The sequence below is a fragment of the Meriones unguiculatus genome, chromosome 18 (assembly GCF_030254825.1).
Source record: "Meriones unguiculatus strain TT.TT164.6M chromosome 18, Bangor_MerUng_6.1, whole genome shotgun sequence".
Taxonomy (NCBI): domain Eukaryota; kingdom Metazoa; phylum Chordata; class Mammalia; order Rodentia; family Muridae; genus Meriones; species Meriones unguiculatus.
In genome coordinates this window covers 37,269,729-37,291,057 of record NC_083365.1, presented here as the reverse complement: position 1 = coordinate 37,291,057, position 21,329 = coordinate 37,269,729, and the positions used below count along the sequence as shown (strand labels likewise).

The 21,329-nt window shown below is 47.7% G+C and overlaps 1 protein-coding gene across 5 annotated transcripts in view; it reads right to left on the bottom strand.

Moving 5' to 3' along the window:
* Positions 1-21,329, bottom strand: part of Kiaa1549l (KIAA1549 like) — a 246,570-nt gene that overhangs the window by 67,589 nt on the left and 157,652 nt on the right. For all 5 annotated transcript variants that reach the window (XM_060372077.1, XM_060372076.1, XM_060372075.1 and 2 more), the window contains exons 9-12: positions 18,224-18,375; positions 14,689-14,860; positions 6,211-6,374; positions 1,133-1,317 (exon numbers count right to left, since the gene is read on the bottom strand). In XM_060372077.1, the coding sequence (XP_060228060.1) occupies positions 1,133-1,317; positions 6,211-6,374; positions 14,689-14,860; positions 18,224-18,375 (673 nt within the window). The remainder of the gene's footprint in view (positions 1-1,132; positions 1,318-6,210; positions 6,375-14,688; positions 14,861-18,223; positions 18,376-21,329) is intronic.

Here is a 21,329-nt window from a genome sequence, read left to right as displayed (position 1 = left end):
TGCTTCTTTATGTGGCCATTCCAAAGACTTTGTAATGAGTCTCCCAGCATCTAGCCTAATCCTTCCTATCTGTCATCTATGTTGCCTTGAGAAGGGTTCTAAAGTATGTCACTGTTCCTTGGAAGAGTTCTCAGTAGCTCCTCACAGCCTGCCGAATAGGGTCAGCCTCTTGAGCCTGGCAGTCAAGGCCACCCATAATTCTAATTCTGCTTTTCTATTTTACTGTGTCCAAAGCACCGTGAAGTGGTTCAACCACCGGCTGAACTCCGGGAAATTCTGTATGCAGAAGTCCATACTCACCTTGCTTCTCTCCCCGCTCCAGACGACAGCTACCCATTCCTACCTGTTCCGCCCCCTCCACCCTTGGAGGTTCAGTGCAACAGCACCACTGTGTGCCTGATGCCTGGACAGCATTGTGGGTCTTTGTTGTCTCTGCCACTGTGCTTTCCTCAGACCCCACTGTGGCTACCGCACATTGCCATGCTTGCTGTCCCATCATCACAAGAACCTTGGGGGCAGAAATCAACCCAGTGCATTTTTACAGCCCTTCTAACGCCAGTCAAAGAGCTCTGGTTATCTTTCCAGTCTCATCTCTCTTTTTCCATTTTCATGTGTACGCGGCGTGCAAGTGCGTGTATGAGTGTTTGCGTGTGTGTAGCCACAGGCATTGGTGTGTGTGTGTGTGTGTGTGTGTGTGTGTAGGTCTGAAGTTACTATCAGCCGCTGTCCTCAATTGCTTCAAAGAGCTTTGCTCATAGTAAAAACGCAGCATATGACTCTGATGGAAAGCAGTAGCTTTACTGGGACATTGATGGAAAAACACAAACCACCATGAATCAAAGGCACCGCGTTCAGAGGTGCTAGCAAACTGTGACATCAGAGCCAAGTATATGATCATAAATAGAAGGGTTAAAGTACTACCTACTTAAAGTACTACTGAGGCTGATCAACCACGAGGTGACTTGCATGTTTCAGGCATTATGATTCTCATCTTCTCTCTTGCTCTCCTTTTCAATATTCAAATCAAGCACCAGGCAGTTTTAAAGAGAACAGTGGAATTCACTTGAGGGTACAGCTCTCACCATCAGTTATTTCTCTTGTTGACAAAAAGACGATTCTGGCCCATGCCTACCTCTTTCTGGTTTCAGTAGACTTAGCTGTCTTGATGGTGCTCCCGTCCTGAGCTGTGTCTCTTTCCTGAGGAGTATCTCTGACAGGTATAGGGAGGACCACCGTTTCCTGAGTCACAGGGATGACCTCCTCATCCGCTCCTTGCTGGCCCAGATGCTGCTTGGCATAGTCAAAGCCTTGCACGGGCTGTGAGGAGGAAGAAAGTTTAGTCATATTTCTAGAGAAGTTTCTCTAAGCATTGAGAAGAATCAGACAGCAAAACACATGTGATGGGACCGAACCCAGCTTTCTGGTGTACAAAGGTTAATTCAAATTTGTAATGTGATTTGTCTTGCAAAATCAGGATCCATGCTAATTCTACCCCCTGACGAATCTCCACAGGTAAGATTTGTTCAGAAAAATGAAGAGAGGAAATGAGATGTGATCCTGTGTTGGATAGGGGACCTCTTTCAAGGACTCTCCACCACTCACTTTAAGCCAATAGATGCTGCTTATTGTAAACAGCTCATCGTGGATATGTTAATTAAGATATTGCAGGCCCCACATCATGTATGTGGTTTTCCCAAGCCAGCAAGACTAGAAACTTCAACTTTTCATCTGAGAAAGGCCTTCTGTTTTGCTTTACACTCACCCCTTTGCATAGTAAAGCAGAGCACAGATCTGAGAATGGTACAAAATATGTCACCTAGTGTGATTATTCCTGGAAGCTGCCCCTTTCTCTCCAGGTCCACTGTTTCTGACAGGCCTCCAAGGTTATCTCCCTTTAAACCTGTGTCTGCCTGTGTCACTTCCTCATGAGAAGTATTTTGTGGCATTCACATCCTTTACAAAGTGTGAATTCAAGGCCTTTTCCCATTTGGGTGAGCCTTATTTCTGATGCACTCCTTCTCAGCTCCATAACTCCACATCCTCTATCGTCTTATTCAGCTTTGTCCAAACAACACTAACGTATGCTAGGTACTGTGGTGGGTGCTGGAGTTACAGAAATGAATGATAACTGGTGCCGACCCTCCAGGACCTCACAGTTTCAGTCCCCAGCAATGTGGCCGGCACAGCAGAGACCACACTGTATAAACCACAACACTGCATCCTCCCTGTGGGCTCAACGGTGGGCGTTACCTCGAGCCTCAGTTTATAAGGAGAAGCTGGAGGTGGGAGGGTTAAGCCCTATACTTCAGGTCACACAGCTGGTCTGAGATGGAGCCAGCATTTGAACCCAGGACTATGTCTAACCACTATTCATTGATTCGCCCCACATCCCTCCCTCCCCTCTGTAGTCACTATCTCTTTTGGGCATCATTTAATGTGCTTGGCCTGCTTTCTCTGACACTATGGGCTCATCTGTGAGGAACGAGAAACCTCCAGCAGCCACGACTAACTAAGTCAGTGATGGGACAAGATGGCTCTGTTTGCATCTTTACTCTCTGCCTGCTGCTCTCTCCCCCCCTCTCTCTCTCTCAACTGGACTTCTTACTTGCCACACATTTATCCACTGGATACTTCTGAAGTCTGGGTCACTTACCGGTGTACAATTTCCTAAGATCAATCAATGGCTCCTCTGACACACATTGGTAACTTCTGACCTCAATAATACAGTATCATACCAGTTTCATACATTTCCCAAATAAAAATAACAATTTCTACATTGGGGATGTACAGTTTAGTGGCAGAACACTTGCCTTGTGTGCACAAGGCACCGGGTTCAATCTCTAGTACCACTGCCACAAGACAGTTATATTACTATATTACTCTTTGAGACAAAAGTACACAAAACAGTGAAAGTCAACTTGTCTGTGATATTTATTCCAGACCAGGCATAGCTTAAAGCAATTTACATCTGTTAATTCACTTCATCTTTACAACTGCCTATTCATAAATAGTGCTACTGTCCCCCCCCCCCCCCCCGTTTGACTGATGGAAAAGTTGAGGCACAAAGAGCTAATATAACTGTGCTGGGCCATATAGATAGATGATAGGTGAGAAAGAGGCAAACAGCGGTTGTTCCCATGGGATGAACAACCTGTCCCAAGCAGTTTGTGCGAGCCACCACAGGCCCTGCAAGGTCTACCCTGCATCTGTGTGGGCTCGAAAGACTCTCCTTGAAGATGCCTGTTCCCCGTATGTTCTCTCTAGCTGAAGAAAAAGCTGGGAGGGAAGGCTGCAGATTCATTGACAAAGAGTGAAAAGGCGTGAGCTAGGAAGAAAGGAGGTAAGGAAGGCCGGGATACCCTGCATTCGGGAGCCTGGCCGACAACAACAGCAACAGGGTGTGCTTGTGTACCTTGTCTCTGAAGAAGCTGCATCCTCGCTCTGGCCTCAGCCCCCAGAAAAGCCTCGCTTGCCTTCTCTGCTTAGCATGCTAAGTATATTACTGAGTCGTAGGAAGGGTCCCCAGGAGCTCCTCTGGCTTTGCGGGCTGCATTCTAAGGATGCAGTCAAGTCCCTGGGGCTGTCTGCCTCGGCTACCGATTGGTGGCCACGGCTGGCTAACTTTCCCACTGAGCCTTGCCCCTTGGCATTCATTGAATTCTGCTCACACTTTCCATGCAGCAGCTCTGTCTCTCAAACACTGCAGTGTCCCTGACTCTCCCCCAGCAGGACTGCGGTGCCAGGCAGTTCCACTCTGCTGGCTTCCTGCGACAAAGGGGCTTTGGGAATTAAAGTGTCTCACCCAGCCTCACCTTGGGAGAGACAACCAGCTGAGCCATACACGGGAGCACAAGCAGGCAGCTCACGGGCTATGGCTTGATTTTCAGCACCAGGTAAGGATGTCAGGAAGCACAGTGCCCGGGGACAGGCACATGGATGGGGCTGTGCAGAGACACCAACATCTCATCAGTTCTAGCTCTGGAGAGCTTTCCAGCCAGGAGGGACACAGCGCATCTCGGCAGATGAATGAAGATTTTGGTTTAGCTCAGAGCTTCCCTTTCCAACTCCAGTATGGCGTGTTTTGCATTCCTGGATTCGGCTCTGATTCTGGTAATTACTTGTTATGTCTAAAAAGACGTGGCAAGCAAGCTCAGATGGAAATGAAATATTCTGTCTTGGAGCAGTCTCATTTTTCACAGCTCGGCAATTCCCAGTGTACCCTTCTCTCCAACACCCCACTGCGTCTGGGAAGCAGGTGCCTTATGTCAACAGACAGAGAACAACGTCCTTTTTTTTGGGGGGGGTGTTGGTGCTTCAGGAGACAAGACTGTCTAATCAGGCTCCAGCTTCCCCCACAGACGGATCCGCTTACTGTGTAATAAAAGTACCTTTGATTTCTTATACTCCAGTGTGCTGTGCAAACAGACCAGGGGCCAGCGTGAGCCCCTGAGGACCAGCTCCATGGCTGACACAAACTGAAATGTGTGGGGAGTTAGAGGGAGTGGTAACTTACTGTCCCGTGTCTGCATGGCCAGATGGAGTTTAGAAGTTCAGAGCCGGAGGCGGAAACCCTGCCAAGTCTCTGCGTGTGGGTGGGTGTAGAATGTGGAATAAGCTCCAAGAGGGCTGGGGAGATGGCTCAGTCGCTAAAGTGCAACAATGAGTTTGGCTCTCCAGAGCCCATGGAAAAGCTGGGTGCAGCGCCATGTATGTATAAACCCGGAGCTGGCCGGGGAGGGCAGACGGGCAGGTCCTGAAGCTCACTGACCAGCCTGGGTCCATTCAGTGAGCTTCTGGTTCAGTCAGAGACTGTCTGTAAGTGATGGAGGGTGACGCCTCACCTGCTATAAACGTCTGTTCCCTTTACATGCACCCACACTAACAGGTACACACACACACACACACACACACACACACACACACACACACACAGATGCAGGCCTTAGTCCCCCCTCTGTTGTTTGTTGTGTGACTGGACAAGTCTCCACGTCTCCCTACCCCAGATTTCTTGGCCGTTAAGTGAGAATAATGAAACCTGCCCTGCCTGTGACCTGCCTCCCAGGGCAGCTGTGATGAACAAATGAGGTGATAGACCTAGAAGAGCCAGCAGATTGTAAGGCGTTATTTAAACACCAGGTATTACAGATTGGACATTTCCCGCAGGGGCTATCACAGAGGCAGCTGTGCGACTAGGAAACGAGCCTTCGGAACATCTTCAGTCCATCCTCCCTGTCACCAGAGGTGGTTGGGGAAGAGACGCGTGGGTGACAGAGGATGGGCAGGGCTCTGAGGCAGGCTTTCTTTGAGCTACTGACTCGGTAGTTGGTAGTTGCCACCTAACCCTGTAGCTTATCCATCATGACAATGGCTGAAGCAGAGTCATCAGTGGGAAGAAGAACCTTCTGGGAGTCTGCCTGCCTAAAGGGTTTCTGTGTGGGAGCCAAGAGACCTTGTCTTGATCAGTCTGGGCCACTACAACAAAATACCATTAATCAAGATGCTTATAAGGCAGCTCTGGAAGGCCTTATAAGCCTTCCAGCTTTGGAGGCTGGAAGGCCATACGGTGGCAATGCATCTGGGCTTTGCTGAGAGCTCACTGCTGGGCTGGAGACTGACTGCCCAGCTCTTGTGTGTCCGTGTGGTGGGCGAGGCCAAGGGTCTCCCTAGGGCTTATTTCAAAAGAATACTAATCTCACTCCTGGGAGCTCCACCTTCGTGGCCCAGTAATCTCTGCCAAACAACCTCGTAACACCTTCACATCGGAGGCTAGGATGTTCAGACAGTTGCAGGATTACAATCACCATCAGTTCTGCTGCCAACCAACTACGCAACCAGGAAGGAGTTGACGGAGTTACTTCTCAAAAGGTACAAGAGGGTGGGTCCAATTATTAAATGTTATCTAAGGCCTTTTCACATCTTTCTTGCTCTGGCTGTCCATGCCTCAGTTTCTCTATCTGTAAAAGAATGGTTTTTCCTTGAGAGGCTATGGTGGTGGCTAGAGATGCCCTGTGTGTCGATCACTTGAGAGTGTTGGTGGGAGAGAGTTAGCAGCAGAGAAGCCCACGTTAGGTACAGATTCTGACAGAAAGGGTCTCCTTTAGAACAAGGATTGTGACAATGTTTGTGAAGGTACTTAACCTTGAAAGCCCCAGGGGAAGGGCAGCTGGAGTCTCTGGGCAGAGCTCCTGGCCCTCCCCTTGCTGCATGTACCTTTGCTCTCTGAGGCAGGTTTATCATGGTGTCCGGCTTGAAGTCGTTCTTGTTCTTCCTGCAGAGCACAGCAGTGATGATGATGATGATGACGGTGACCACGGCGATGGGGGCCAGCACTGCAGCGATGATCCACAGGTTGTTCGGTGGGTTCTTCACCACAGCTATGGGAAAGAGCCAGTGAGAAGCACGTGACAAAGAGCCCCAGGTGGGGGGAAGCCACCCAAATAGAACTCCCAACCCCAAGTCAGCAGACAGGAAGACATGGAACTCCAAGATTCTGCCTCTGCAGCTGGGTGGCCTTGGGCAAGCTGCTTAGGCTCTGCGGGTCTCAGTTTCCCTGTCTGTAAAATGAGAGTACCACTTTGTGGAGCTGTAGTGTGGCTCCTGGCACAGCTCAACGACACTAGCCTCTGTTGTTACTAAAAGCAGAAGGAGTAAGACCAGTTATGTCTGGTTTTCTTGCTGGCGATAGTTAAAAGAGAAAAGGAGAAAAAAAAATGTGAGGATTAGAAATGCATAGTGGAGCGGCTGGAGAGATGGATCAGTTGAAAGCGTGAAGACCTTAGTTCAAGTCCCCAGCACCCACGTAGGAATCTAGGCATGGGCGTGTGTGCCTGCACTGAGCAAAGGGGGTCAGAAACAAGCAAATCTCAGGAGCTCCCTGGCTTGCCCAGCTAGCTGAAATGGAACGTTTCTAGTAAAACACACACACACACATATACACACAACACACAAAGATATGTATGTGGGAGGCAAGAGCCACCAAGAGACGATTCAAACTCCAGTAGTAAAAACACCCTGTGAGTGAGCAGTGAGTAAAACGCAACATGAGCAGATGGATCTCCCTTGGTGTCTGGGAAGCTTATAAATGCTCAGACTAATCACAAGGATCAGGCTGTTCTTGAAGCCAGAGCAAAGAAAAAGCAAGAGAGGGGGGAAAGTGAGGAGGGCAGCAGGTGTCTTTGGAGGGGGAAGGGCAGGAATATAACCCCAAAGGGATGATGGGGAGCTGGGCGCACTCTGCACCATGACAATGATTTGGTCCACACAGCTCGTACGCATTTGTCAAGACTCATCAGATGACACATTTAAGATTCGTACATCCCCGCCACGTATGCGTTTCACTGCGGCATCACAAACAGATAACAATGACGTGTACCAACATGCTTGGGTCGAGTTTGTGACTCTCTTTGAAATACGCAGGGCAGGAGGTGGAGGGAAGATAGATAAACCAATCAGGGTGAAAACAGCAGTAAAGTGCTCTCTGTGGGCTCTAGAAGGGTGGGTACAGAGTATTTACCATCTAAGTCTTCCAACCCTCTTCATAAGTTGTGTTAGAAAAAGGTGGTAAAAAAGGACAATTCCTTGATGTGAGATGAGTGAGTCCCTCCCAGGATTACACACAGAGATTTTTTTAGCAAACACTTTAGCCAAATCAAAAAACCAGTTTCAGAAGTGGAAATAACCTAGAACCTCTGCTCAGATGTAGCCCATGGCAGCTCAGTATCCAAGTGGGTTTCCTAGTAAGGGGAACAGAGACTGTCTCTGACATGAACTCAGTGGCTGGCTCTTTGACCTTCTCCCCAACCCCCACGAGGGAGGAGCAGCCTTGCTAGGCCACAGAGGAGGACATTGCAGCCAGCCCTGATGAGACCTGATAATCTAGGGTCAGATGGAAGGGGAGGAGGACCTTCCCTATCAGTGGACTTAGAGAGGGGCAGGGAGGAATTGAGGGAGGGAGGGTGGGATTGAGAGAGAATGAGGGAGGAGGCTACAGCTGGGATACAAAATAAACTGTAATTAATATTAAAAAATAAAAATTTAATAATAAAAAAAAGAAAACCGGGAGTCCAGCCTGTGGGAAGCATCACAGGATGGAGGTGAAGTCTGCAATGATCTAGAGAGGAACCAACGGTCAAGAGAGGCATGTCCGTGCTGGGGAGCAGGCCCTAGATGCAGGCGCTGGGCCTTGGTGGCAGACTGGTGGGTTTCAGCTAACTGTTCCAGCTTGGTGACTCTGTCACTAAGGCTGGAGGACAGAGGACAACTTCTAATACTTAGTTCTTTCCCTCCACCAGGTGGATCCTGGGAAGGAGACTCCGATCATCAGGCTGGGCAGCCAGTCCTGTTGCCCCCCAGGTCATCTCACTGGCACCTAGAAGACGACACTTGATTCTCTCCCTCTCTGATCTGCTCTTCCTGAGATTCATCTCCATTCCTCTTCTGCAGCCAGGTGGGCCATCACCTTGTCGTCAGTGCTGACTCTGTTTATCCAGCATCCTGCACTATCTTCCTACGGGCTCCTGGGTGCTCTCTCGGCACCAGGCCTGGTCACAGCAGTAAGGCTTTAAAACACATGTCACCACTGGCATTTGCTCATCTCCTGTCACCCCTCCACTGAGTGTGTGTGTGGTGGTTGTTCAATGGGGCATCTTCGGGACCTATGACCGGGACTTTCACATAACGAATAATTAACCCCTGAAGCTCAAGGCTTGAGAATGTAAGCTGTTATACCTGTTGTAATGAGACCAAGCTGGAAGGAAACATTTTATTTCCATAGCAATTCCAGCCTGTGTTTTAAATTACTTTGCTTATGATCTATCTTATATTTTGGTCTCTCATGTGTTTGGTTAGCAGGAGTCTTCCTACCACTTCTGAACTCTAGAGGCTGCTTGGCCCTCAAAGCTGAGGGCTTAGACCCTGCAGTACAAAAGCCCCACTGTCACGCATCCCATGAGGACAATCTGTCTGAGGAGCCAGCTGGCCTTCCTCTGGCTTCAACCACCTTGACTTCAGCTGGTCCCTTGTTAGCCAAGTTCTGCCTCTTATCTGGCTGCCCTTGGGCTGAGGATCCTATTAGTACAGGAGAATTTCTCTCTCCACGGTTTGTATCAATCAGTGATTAATCACATTATTAACTTCCTGAAAACAGCTCATTAGATAATGTGCTTCTGTTGACACTGTGTTTAATTGCCACTGCTCTTAGTAGCTTGTATTTATATGTGAGTTCTGTGCCATTAACATTTTCTAAAGCTCAGAGCTTCTCTGGGAAATATCACTGGTGCCTTTTTCAGGTTGGGCTACTTTATCCTGATGGAGATCAGGATATTTGACTTCATCGCCTGATGGAGATACATATGTGGTCCATCAGAGTATATTCTAAATTCATATTCTATATTTCTGAATACATATATATATCAAATGCACACATATGTATATATAATTAGTGAGAATAGTTATGTGCTCTGATTTTATTTGGGTGGGTGACTTTCCTTTTGGTGCATTACGTAACATTCCTTCACCTCTATTTAGATGGGGGAGAGAACAGATTCCTCTTGTGCACATTAATAAATTTTCTCAGTGGTCGAAATGATATTCAAATTAGGTCAACTGAAGTCATCCAAACCGAATATATTCATTGGCATGTGATCTAAAATTACAAAGCCATGGCCAGGGTGAAATGGCATGAGTGGTCATTTAAATCACAAGAGGGTCAATGGAGGACAGAGAGGAAAAGATGATAAGTAAGCGCAGAATGCCTCCTCCTCCTCAGACACGATGACACAGCCTTTGCCCACATACTGCGCTCGTGAAGGTGAAGGGTCCCTTCTGAGCTATCGCGCGTGAACAGATGTATGAGCCTACATCTGTACATGTGCTCAAGCTCATGCTCGACATAAGCATTTGCCAGGAGGATCCAAACAGTGTGAACACAGACTCAGTGATTCTCACCTGAACAGACGCTAAAAGGAGAGGGAATCCATCCGGCCATGTTTCAAGCTTGTTTTCTCAAACCTTGGAATCTATAGCTGGGTGAGTAGATGGAGGGGTGACCCTACTCAGGAGTCTACCAAGTAGTGAGTGTTCAGTCCTGTAGCTTTCCTGCCCAAACCCTCCCATGGCGTCTCCTCCACCCAGGGCCAGCCCATGAAGTCTGCTGGGCCCCTCTCCTGTGCCTCAGACCTCAGCACTTCCACTCTTTCTTCTTGTGGGCCCCCTTACTCAGTCTCCTCTGTCTGAACCCAGGTCCTGGATGGCTTCAGGAATCTTTCTGTTCCCTCCCACCTCACACGTATCTGGTCAGTCACTGATCCTCTTCATGGCCCCCAGCAACTTAAATCACAACTTCATCTCCTCAGGATACACAGCCCATCCTGACTACATGTTCTCCAAGGCACTTACCACCATCTAGCATGGTTACTTGTCTTGTTTAATTTGTCCACTCAGGACAAGGATGGTGAGCAGTGAGCCTACTCTCAAGGCTGAAGCATTAGGCAGGAAGGGGAAAGAAGGCCGTGGCAGGAAGAACAGCCTGGTGCTGGTTGTTTTTTTTTTGTCAACTTGACACAAGCTATGGTCATCTGGGAAGAAGGAACCTCAACTGAGGAAAAAGAAAAATGTCCCTATCAGATTGGCCTGTAGTAAACGTCTGTGAGGTAGTTTTTCGAATGATGACTGATGTGGGAGGTCCTAGTCAAATGGGGGTGGTGTCACTTCTGGGCAGGTGGTCCTTGGAGGTATAAGAAAGAAAACTGGGCAAGCCACAGGGAAAGCTGAGTTCCTCCGTGATCTCTGCTTCAGTTCCTGCCCTGACTCAATGATGGATTCAATTATAGCAGGGAAGTGTAAAGTGAAATAACCCTTTCCTCCCCAAGTTACTTTTAGTTGCAGCGTTTTATCCCAGCAGTAGAGAGCAAACCAGGAGATCAGACCAGGCTATAGAGAGACCTGAGTGTGTGTTGAGCAGGAGCTACTGTGAAGACCCATTTCCGGGAATGTGTGCTTCATCCTATAGACGATGAAGAGCTAACCATTTTCTTAGGGAGTTGATGTAAGAGCAGAACCCAAATTTGATTATAGTGATTCTAATGGTAGTGTGGAAGACACATCAGTGTGAGTGTGGGCAAGTTATTGCTGTAGATGAAGGTGGGGGAGAACAAGGAAATGGAGAATGGGATTTGATGTGTGGGTTGTTGAAGAGGCCTGAGAGGGCCAGTGAAACAGAGAGAAAGAAGTGAAGGTGAAGGGCCAAAGTGAAATGGCTTTGGGAGTGGGCAGCAGAGTTTACATTCTTAGTCAAATCTCCTTGTCAATCTCCAACACTTAGACTTGTTTCCAGAAGGCTCCACAGATGTAATTTGATGAGAATCCCTCTTCTTTCCCACTCTCTTAGTGTCTTCCATTGTCTCTACCATCCCTCATCAGCAAGGTCCTCTGGCCTCATCCCCTCCCCTTGGTGCTTGTTCACTTCCTGCACTCACTGAGCATAGTTCTCCTCATCCTTTCTCATGTACCACAGGTCTGGAAGTCCCAGAACAAACAGACCAAAAGCAGCATACATCTGGGACTAAAATGATGGAGAGGAAGGGCCAGTGATCCAGGTGCCCAGTGAATGGTAGGGTGTCCTTGGGTGTACAGAGAGGACTGCAGGGGGACATGGGGTATATGGGGCATGTGAATGTCATGTAGACATGGAAGCCAGCGGAGAACGTTCGGTATCCTTCACGGTCACTCTCTGCCCTATTGCCTCGAGATAGCGTCTCTTACTAAACCTAGCGCTACACTGGGGTCCAGAAAACCCCAGTAATCCTCCTGTTTCTACAAAGCTAGGGTTGTTGGTGCACACAGCCACATGCGGCTTTTTATGTGGATGTTGGGGGTTTGAACTCAGATCCCCACTCTCTTATCCACTGAGCCATCTCCCCTGCACTGGACCTGGATTTCAAAGGAGGAGAAGGAACTATCATGACATAGCAGGGGAAACAGAGATGAGGTTGCCTTGGCAACCTGCTATGCTGCTCTCACCAGCTGGCTCTGCTCAAATCCATCTGCAGCCTTAAGCTGAGCTGTCAACTTCACCTCATGATGCTCTGAGAGAACAGACCAATCGGAATGCATCCTCAGGCTTCCGTTACCAAATGCACCCCAGTACTGTTCCTCATTATGATAGGAAGGTCTGTGTGGTATCTCCATGTGCGCACTAGGTCCAACCCCTTTGCTCATGTGTGGACTGTGCCTTACAAATTTCCCCTTTTCCTTCCCTGTTACCACCTACTCCATCTTTTACAGCGTTCACACGGAGGACCAAACTCACCCAATGTCTTGTTGTGCCCCACGCAGCTGTTCTAGTCACCCTTTGTCACTTGTCCCACCATGATCCTCTTCTTACTAACCTTTCCAGAACCACTGCTAGAAGGGTCACCAAACCTCTTCGTCGGACCTAATTCTGTTAACCTTCAGCCCAACATGCTGCCTCTTGAGGGTCTAGATAAGCACAGCAGCCTACTCCTTCCTACGGTGCGAGTGTGCGTCCTTTCTGGAGCTGAAGTTCCAGGCAGTTGTGAGATGCCCAGTGTAGGTGCTGGGAACTGAACTTGGGTCCTCTGCAAGAGCAGGAAGGGCTCTTAACTTGTGGGCCATCTCTTCAGCACCCTCCCCCGACTTGCTCTCTAAGCCCTACTGTCCCCTGCATCTTCTGCCATCCCTCAGGATCCTCCGTTGACTCTCCCTCCTCCACTCACAGACTTCCCAGGAAGTTTCCTGGTCTTCACCCTTGCTCAGTTGCCCCCTCCCCCATTCACTTCCACTTGCTCCCTTAGCTCTGTATGCTGATGTCACCCAACTTTCTTTCTCTTGACTTCCATGTGGCCCTCCGGCAGACATTTCAAACTTGATGCGTGACATCCATCTCCCTGATTCCCATCCAAGCCATGAAACCCACACCTTCTGCACCTAAGCAAATGAAACCACAACCGAAGCTCAAGCCAACACCTACAAGTCTCCTTTGAATGCCTCTAATCTCCTCCTTCTTCTGCCATAAAAATCTATTGCTTGAACCCATCAGCTTTGAACCCATCCTCCAAACATTCTGAATCCACCCAACTGTCTATACCTAGCAGTGGCGTTTGTCAGCATTGGGGCATGGGGAAATGTAAACACTGCGGACAGAATTTTGGGGGAGCCAATGTAGAAAATACAACAGAACACAGGAAGTGGTGACCAGAAACTGACAGGAATAGAGGCACTGAAGAGGGAACCGAGAAGAGACAAGGAAGAGACTCACAGTTTAAAGGGACATTTCAAAAACAAGACTGCAGAGAATAGCTGTCATCATTCCTCAGCACAGGTGTGTCTACGAGCATGTATCAGCCAAAGATAAAACGTTTGTCACACTCATCCCCAGTGGAAGCAAGAGAAGAAGAGGAGGAGAAGAAAGTCACGAGCCAGGTGTGAACCAACCTGATGCCCTTTCAGGGAAAGGGAACACTGTCAAAAAACCCCGTGGGGACTGCCCTTCCATGCTTGGCATGTTGCTGAATGCTAAAACTGCCACACACAACCTCCCAAATTCGTGTCCCACCTTCTCTCTGTTCCACATTGGCTATAGCTTTAGTTGGGTCCTTGATGCATGGGGGCACCATTGAACCTCCTGTGATCATTTATCTCCTTCCATCCGTGATTGGGCTGTCCAATCAGCTGCTCTTGGTAATGGGAGCCTCTGATAGAACCACTCTCCTGCTTAGAAATCTTCTAGAGCTCCCCACAGCCTGTTATATCCCACGGGTCTTCCATTGAACACCCTTTCTGCTTCCATCACATCTTCTACCTGCTTTTGTAGTTTTGCCTTGGGCTGCTTAAACTGCTTGTGTTCCAGGCACACCTGGTACATCTGCCCTGCATTTTCATTCATAATGTTTGTTTTTAATACTCACCTGTCCCTTCCCTTTAAAGAGCTCTTAAAGTATGACACAGCTAAGAACACAGGTCTGGAGCTGGAAATATCCAGATTGGTGACCTGGCTAAGTGCTGGTTCTCTGATGGGTAAGAACCACATTATTCTACTTGTTCTGGGCCTGTTTCCCTTTCTGTGGTTTGGAGCGGAACAAACACAGAGCCCTAGCAGAATAGAAGGTAAATGAAAGGAGCAAGCGGCGCGGTAGCTGCCACGGAGAGGGCATTGGTTTACTGTCCTTCTTCTGTCCCTGGTTCCAGAGGCCCTTTCAAAGCAAACCTCCCTCCGCAGGTCTCATTGTCTCACTGTCAGCTCCCTGCATCAACAATGCTGTCCCTCAGAGACAGGAACCAGGTGTCACCCACTTCTGATGTCCCCAAGCATAATTCAAACAGAACTGAACGTTCACTGAATCAAATTATCTTTAATTCCCTGAGCACGTAGATGTGATCCCAGAGGCAGATATTTTGTTTTGTAGCTAGATTATCCTGGATTTGAGGAGGAAGAGCAGATAGCACTTGGGGATAAAGTGATATTATTACCTACCATCATTTAAATATTGCAGTCCACATCCCTTTCCCAAAAGCCTATTGCTTTAACGGGAAACATAGCCGACTGATTTTCAAACCTTGCAGAACCAAACTATGTTCGGCTGTAAGACCATTGATATGGGCTTGGACGACTTCCGTGATATACAGAGAATATAGAATGCCATCAAAGCACTGAATGAAAAGACTCCTTACGGTCAGCTTGTAGAAGAACCACATGATGCAGGGTCAAGGCCATCCTCTGGGAGTCGATGGTGCTCAGGATCTTGGCTGCCGCAGTCCCCAGTAGTGGTTTCCCATTGTAGAGCGTGTAGTACGTCAGCTCTGCTGGGTCCTTTGGTCCTGGCACTCGCTGCATTTTCACCATCTTTCAGAAAAAGAGAGGCTGGGTGTTGCCAGAGCATGTTGGAGTGGCCCTGCAGGCCCCCGAGCCATCAGAAGGCTCACCCCATCCAGTCACTGAGGCCTGCTGTTCCCTAGTGGACCCACAGGGACAGGCTAGACATCAGGCCTGTGATCCTCCCTACAGCCAGAGTCTCAGGAAGCCGTCATCCCTGGAATGGGAGACCGGGAGGAGAAAGGGGCTTTTGAAAAACAGCAGCATCCGGACACAGTTTGAAGCTGGGAAGAGAGATGTTTCCCAGCCTCCACTGAGCTCTGTCTGGCCTCATTTGAAAATAGGCCTCCATGTTAATTCAGGGCACCCTCGGCTCTCCCCAAGCAAAGTGCTTCATTTCAAAGATCCTCAATTACCTGAGAGGGGAAAAAAGACCTATCTGTCTATATAATTGAGAAGACTGGATAAAAAACAGTACTTGGAAACTCAAACTTTTTTTATTTTCTAAAACAGCTGTGTAGAGGTTTTTTTTTTGCTTGTTTGTTTGTTTATCACAAAATTTACATTTAGACGAAAAAGCATCAAGCAGTGAAAAGACTTAAAATAATGTATAGTTCTTCCTCCAACATCAAAGCACTGTTATCATCTTGGAGTCTTTGTTTCTAATCTTTGGATTTTCTACACAAACCTCTTCTTTATTATCTTAGAAAATCATCATACTCTCTATAAGACACCATACCTATTTTTTTTACATTCATGTGTGCATGTATGCACACACATGTGACACGATGCATGTGTGGTCAGAGGACAACTTGCAGGAATAGGTTCTTCACTTCTATGGGTCTCAGGACTTGAACTCAGGTCTGCAGGCTTGGTAGCAGATGCCTTTACCTACCAAGCCATCTCAGAGGCCCGTAGCTCACCATTTCTACTTGCATCTTTAAATGGATTAATATATTTCAAAAGCAGAAGCAGTTCTTTCCATACGGCTTTTCTATATGTCTCATAAGATGGCCTGACAAGCTCTGTATCTTTAGACATTTGGAGGGTTATTTTTAACTTTTGGAATTACAGATCGATAATAATTAATACAAAAGCATAGATTTAGATGTTCTGCATAGATTCAGACATAGTGTTCTGTTGTATGTATGCAGAAATATTGGGCATTTGGGGTTCCAACTTTTAGCCCTGAGAATTAGCAACTGGTAAATGTTTCAGAGTGTACATTATAGGTGTTGAGTTTCAGAGAATATCAAAAGATATTACAAAAATGTAATATATAATAAGTTCATTAACAACCACCACCACCACCACAACAACAACAAAAATCCGTGAAAAAAAATCCCAAAGAATCATTAGAATTAAACTGAATAAATGAATTATGGAAGCCCACATGATAGAGTATGATGAACAAACTACTCCAATTCATAGGAATGTGGATCACAAATTACAGAATGTGACATTTAAAACAGGAAAAACAACACAGCATATTTTTAAGAATCTATACACGGGGGGTAAAATCTATATGGAAAACACAGGGCTGATTGAATACAAAATGCAGAACCATGCTCAAGTTGGATAGGAAGAGAGGGAATGTAATTTTAAAGATGAATGCTGCGTGTGTGTGTGTGTGTGTGTTTCTCTTGCTTCAGGTATCTTCCTCCATTACTTCCCACCTTGGTTTTTGAAACAGGATCTCTCCCTGAACCTGGTGCTCACTAATGCAGCTTGGCTAGCTGGTTAGTGGACCCCCAGAATCCTCCTGTCTCTACCCTCCCAGTCCTGGCATTGTAGGTGCGTGCCATCAAGCCCTGCTTTCTCTGTGTGTTCTGAGGATCCAAATTATGCAGCCAACACTTCATTGACTGAGCCGTCTTCCCAGATACATCAACTGTAGAAATAACTTTAAATTCTAGCTACCTAAATCTCCATATTTATGAAGGAGAGTCATTTTTTATAATCGTCTCAGCCCAGAAGAAAGACCTCTGGGTGGAAGGATAATGGAAGCTCCATGGTGTGATTTTTGGGAGGTGGCTTGGACACATTACTCCTTTCCCTGGTGAGAAAGGAGGTAGACAGTATTTGAACAACCTGGCAGAGATGAGTGATAATTCAAGTATCTGTTAGCTTCACTCATTTCTGACTTGATGACAACTTTTTACCAAGATTTACCCAGGTATGACATCAGAGGCTATCTATAACTTCTATATAGAGTGATTTACCAGGGGAGGGGAGGAAGAGAAACCCTACTTGCTTCACTCTGAATTTCTGGAGAGCTACAGTCAAGTACCCTGAGCACTGAGAAAATATAAAGTTGACATCTCTCTGCAATCTCTGAGACATGCAGAATTGTTAGGGTTACAAGTAGCACCAGGCCTGTAAGAAGGTCCTTTCTCCCTCTTGGACTGATGCAAAAATCTCACTTCACAGTCACGTGGTAACCAGTGACTTCGTTTCTGTCATTAGAAAAACCGTGGACTGTGAGGGCCTACCTGGGACAGGCCAACAGAGACGGACCTTCAGACAGACCTACAATCCTGGCATGTGAAATAAACCATCATTTTTCCTAGGAATGGCCTGTCATGGAGCAGACTTTCAGAACCAAATTGACACCTCGTAGGACAACGAGCATGATACATATAAGGAGACATGGAGTATCTGCCAGGGTTGTGATGTAACTCATGCAGCGAGAGAAGATGGGTGACTTTCAAGGAGTCACAAGGATGTGATCTGCAGATAGATAGGACTAATGCCTGCAATGTCCACACAGACAGCGCGACACTGTGCATCTATAAAAGGCGTGCTCAGTTGTCAATCAGGAGTTCATAGTGTGGCCAGTGGAAGGCCATGGTACCGGGAGGTCATCTAGAGTGTGCTACCAAGATCAATAGAGCTTTTTCAATTAGCATAACATATCAGAGATGGATTCTCAATGGTGAGGAGTAAAATCAATCATAGCCAGTCTGTCTGGATTGGTCCCGATATGCTAAGGACAGCCCCACTCTAGGCAGAACAGGGTAACCTGTGTAGAAAAGGGCAGATAGTCCTCACGGGGACACCTGCTGTCCTGACTGCTCAAATCCCTTCAAGGTAATTCAGAGATGGTTGTGCTAGTAGTCTCTTTGAGAGTGACATGGAACTGACGGGAGGGTGAGAGGTCACCAGGGAACTCTTTGCTTCGTGAATACCTGAACGTCTATAAACTCCTTTCCTGGTAATCTAGTTACTGACAATGAAGGATAAAGATATTGATTCAGCCTCCAAGATTTCAGAGGGATGTTGATCCGGAAGCTTAAGGCAGTTGGCAGCATGGGTGCACCTCTGGGCATGTGGAGCTGTGTGCTCCCAGGAAACACCCCACGGTCATCAGAAAACCCCAGTGCACATGCTTACCTGAACAGTGTAGCTTCCCAAGGTGGTGGCCCGTCTGAACCGCCGGCCCTGTTGCTGGGACATCATGAACAGCTGGGCCAGGCGCTGCTCCATGACCCGGGCAAAGCTCTGGTTGTGCAGGCCCACCAGAGAGTTGTCCACACCCTGGAGCACTGAGGATGCAGAAGGCAGAGGGGATGCTCAGAGCCCAGACTCCCTGCCGGCCCGATAACAACACCCCCACCTACCCCACATGGCCCGAGGAAAGCCACCAGGCCCTACCTTACGCTGGGGCTTGGCTAGCTTGCCCTACTGCTCCACAACCTGTACTTCTCCTCCAAGGTAGATCATGAGTTAAGACTCCTATGTGTTACATGTGCTGGGAAAGTTAGTGACCTGCCCAAGACAGCCAGTAAGTTGCGGAGTTAGGGCACAAACCCAAGCTCACGTACTAAGCTTCTGCCTTTCTTCTGAGGCATGTGGCTGCTGCCTCAAACCCAACCTCTTACAGATGATATAGCAAAGAGCCCGCAGGGAACGCAGCCGGGCTGCAGGTGCAGCTAATTAGGGTTTGGTTTGGTTCTCACTTACAAACCCTGACTTATTTTTCTTTCTCAACAGCTTTGTCAAAGATTCACAGAATCATCCTGGAACTTGAGCATGTAGTTTTAGGCAAACTACACTATTCAGGATCCTTATCTCTCAATGATCCTGGGCTGGACTCTGTTAGAACCAACTCTTCTATTCCATCCCCAAGCCTCTGTGAGTTTTTGATCGTTTAAAAAATATATATAGGTAGGATCCTTCTATTACTTATCCCTAAAGCTGCCCAGGGCCCCTCAGGTCCTCGCCCATTCAAGAATAAGACAACTTAACATAAGGAGCATGCTATTTCTCTCTTATCAACTACGGGGCCTTCAGCAAGCCGCTGGACTCCAGCCCTTAGTGGAAAGGGCAAGGAAGGTACCTCAGAGAGAGTACATGGCAAATGGTCTCTAAAGGTCAAAAGGGACAGGATCTATAGTGCAGTTTGGTCTTGTACATGGAAGGTACACGGGATCCTTTCCTGGACATTCCCTTTCCATGGCTAAATCCCAGCAGCCATTACCTGGGGGCAACAGGCGAGACACTGCCAGTGGAGTTGCAAGCCATTGTTGGTGCTCAGATGAGAGCTGTAATGAGCACTAAAGCTTCTCTAAGGGACAATTGCCTGTTTTCATTTATGTTCAGACTCCAGCCTTTGCTCTACATCCCTTGGGAAGCAGCTTCACCCCCAAGCATGCCAACAGTGCCTTCAGACACAGCCCACACCCAAAAATTTAAGTGTTCAAATTTATTATCTTTTTTTTTTTTTTTTTTTTTCCGATCAAAAACTCCCAAGGGCTTGCGGGAGGGATAGAAGAGTCTTCATTTCATAGAGTTGGTTCTAACACAGTCCAGCCCAGGACTGTGAATACCACCCGTCCGGCAAGATATGAAAACAACCCCTCCTAAAGAGCAGGCTGTCTCTGTAACCGCTAACCCAGCAGGGTGCTGCGTTCATCCAGCACCAAGGATCGAATCCACACAGGGCCAGACCAAGCCATCAAAGGTGACACTCACAGAGTGGTGTTCACATGAGGATCAAGAGAAATAAAACCCACAGCTGGGTCACTTAAATTATTTCTTTGAAGACATATATGCCACCTGACCCCCCCCCCCTCCACCCTGGGAGGGTGTAAAGCATGGCTGTAGGGCCCCAGTGAGATTCTAGCTCTTTTTTTTCCAGCCAAGTCCCTGAAAACAAAGATAAAACGCTGCTGTGTTGCTCTCACGGAACTCCCTGGGCTTCCTACCACAGACAGGAGAGTCTGTGCACCTGCTGGTTTAAAAACACCTCATGTGGTAAATTTACAGGCCAAGCCACGGGAATACGACTTCTAATTTGGCCTCCCTGGATGAGTGGACAAGAGGAAGGGTGTGTTTGTGTGTGTGTGTGTGTGTGTGTGTGTGTGTGTGTGTGTGTGAGATGGATTGGTTTATGGGACTCTCAGTCATGATTCAAAGGCAGACACCACGTAGAGGCAATAGCCAAAGACTTGTAGGTGGTGAAAATGTTCTAGCAGTATATGGTTGCTTGTATTATGGACAGCGTCTGTGCCACGATGCTTAAAGGTGCTTAAAGAGGGACAGTTTACTTTGTATGTATTTTGCGTACATTTCTCTTTAAGAAATGCCCCTAGGAAAGTACAGCAGAGTGTGGGGAGTGCTCATAGAAGTACATTGGTCAGCACCTAGGTGTCTCGAGTGTGTTTCACTGCAGATCTTCAGAAAAAGAGTGGGTTCTTCTTGGTGTCAGCCGGGTGGGGCTGGGGATGAAGTAGCAGTGTGAGTTTGAGTCATGGCTCCCCTTCCTGAGACAAGCCACGTAGTTTCTCAGGGCCTCAGTTCTCTGCTGAACTGTTGCTTGTGAAAAAGAACCAAACCAGTAAATAACACTCTCAACGGTGGTGCTATAGGACACTTGACAGAACACCACTGTGTGGGAACTCTTACTGTCACATTCCTCCCCTTCCTGCCCCCACCCTGCCTCGCCACGTACATTCTTGACAGAGGAGGAAATGTCATGGAAGAAATGGACATGTGCCCCTTCATGTGGTTCCCCTCCCCTCCCCCAAGGACCTCAGCACATTCCCCTTGACCTGTCTGCCTTCCCAGAAGGCAATGGGGGTGTGTATCTACATATCTCAGAAAACCAGCCAGGGCCCTCTTGCCACCTGCTCTTAGTCACTACAGATTCAGAATAGAGGAGGCGTTGCAAGTTCCCTGCTGTGTTCGGAGAAGCTAGGTACAAAAGCCCAAGACTGACACGTCCCCTCTCGTTTTATTTATAACTGCACTGGGCTCTAAGATCCATCATCAGCCAGGCAAGGGTCAGCCTCCTACACTTGAGCTGAACTGTTTCATTTGTGGTTGAATCCCACACATTCCAACTCCAAGAGTCTTCGTGCTCAGCTAATGTCCCTCTCTCATTCTACAGGTGAGCGTATGAACCCAGAGGGCCCAGAGGACTGGCTCTCGGACACACAGTAAGAAGCAGAGGTGAGAAGAGAAGAAAGTTACTCATTACTGGACATTTTGTCTCTGG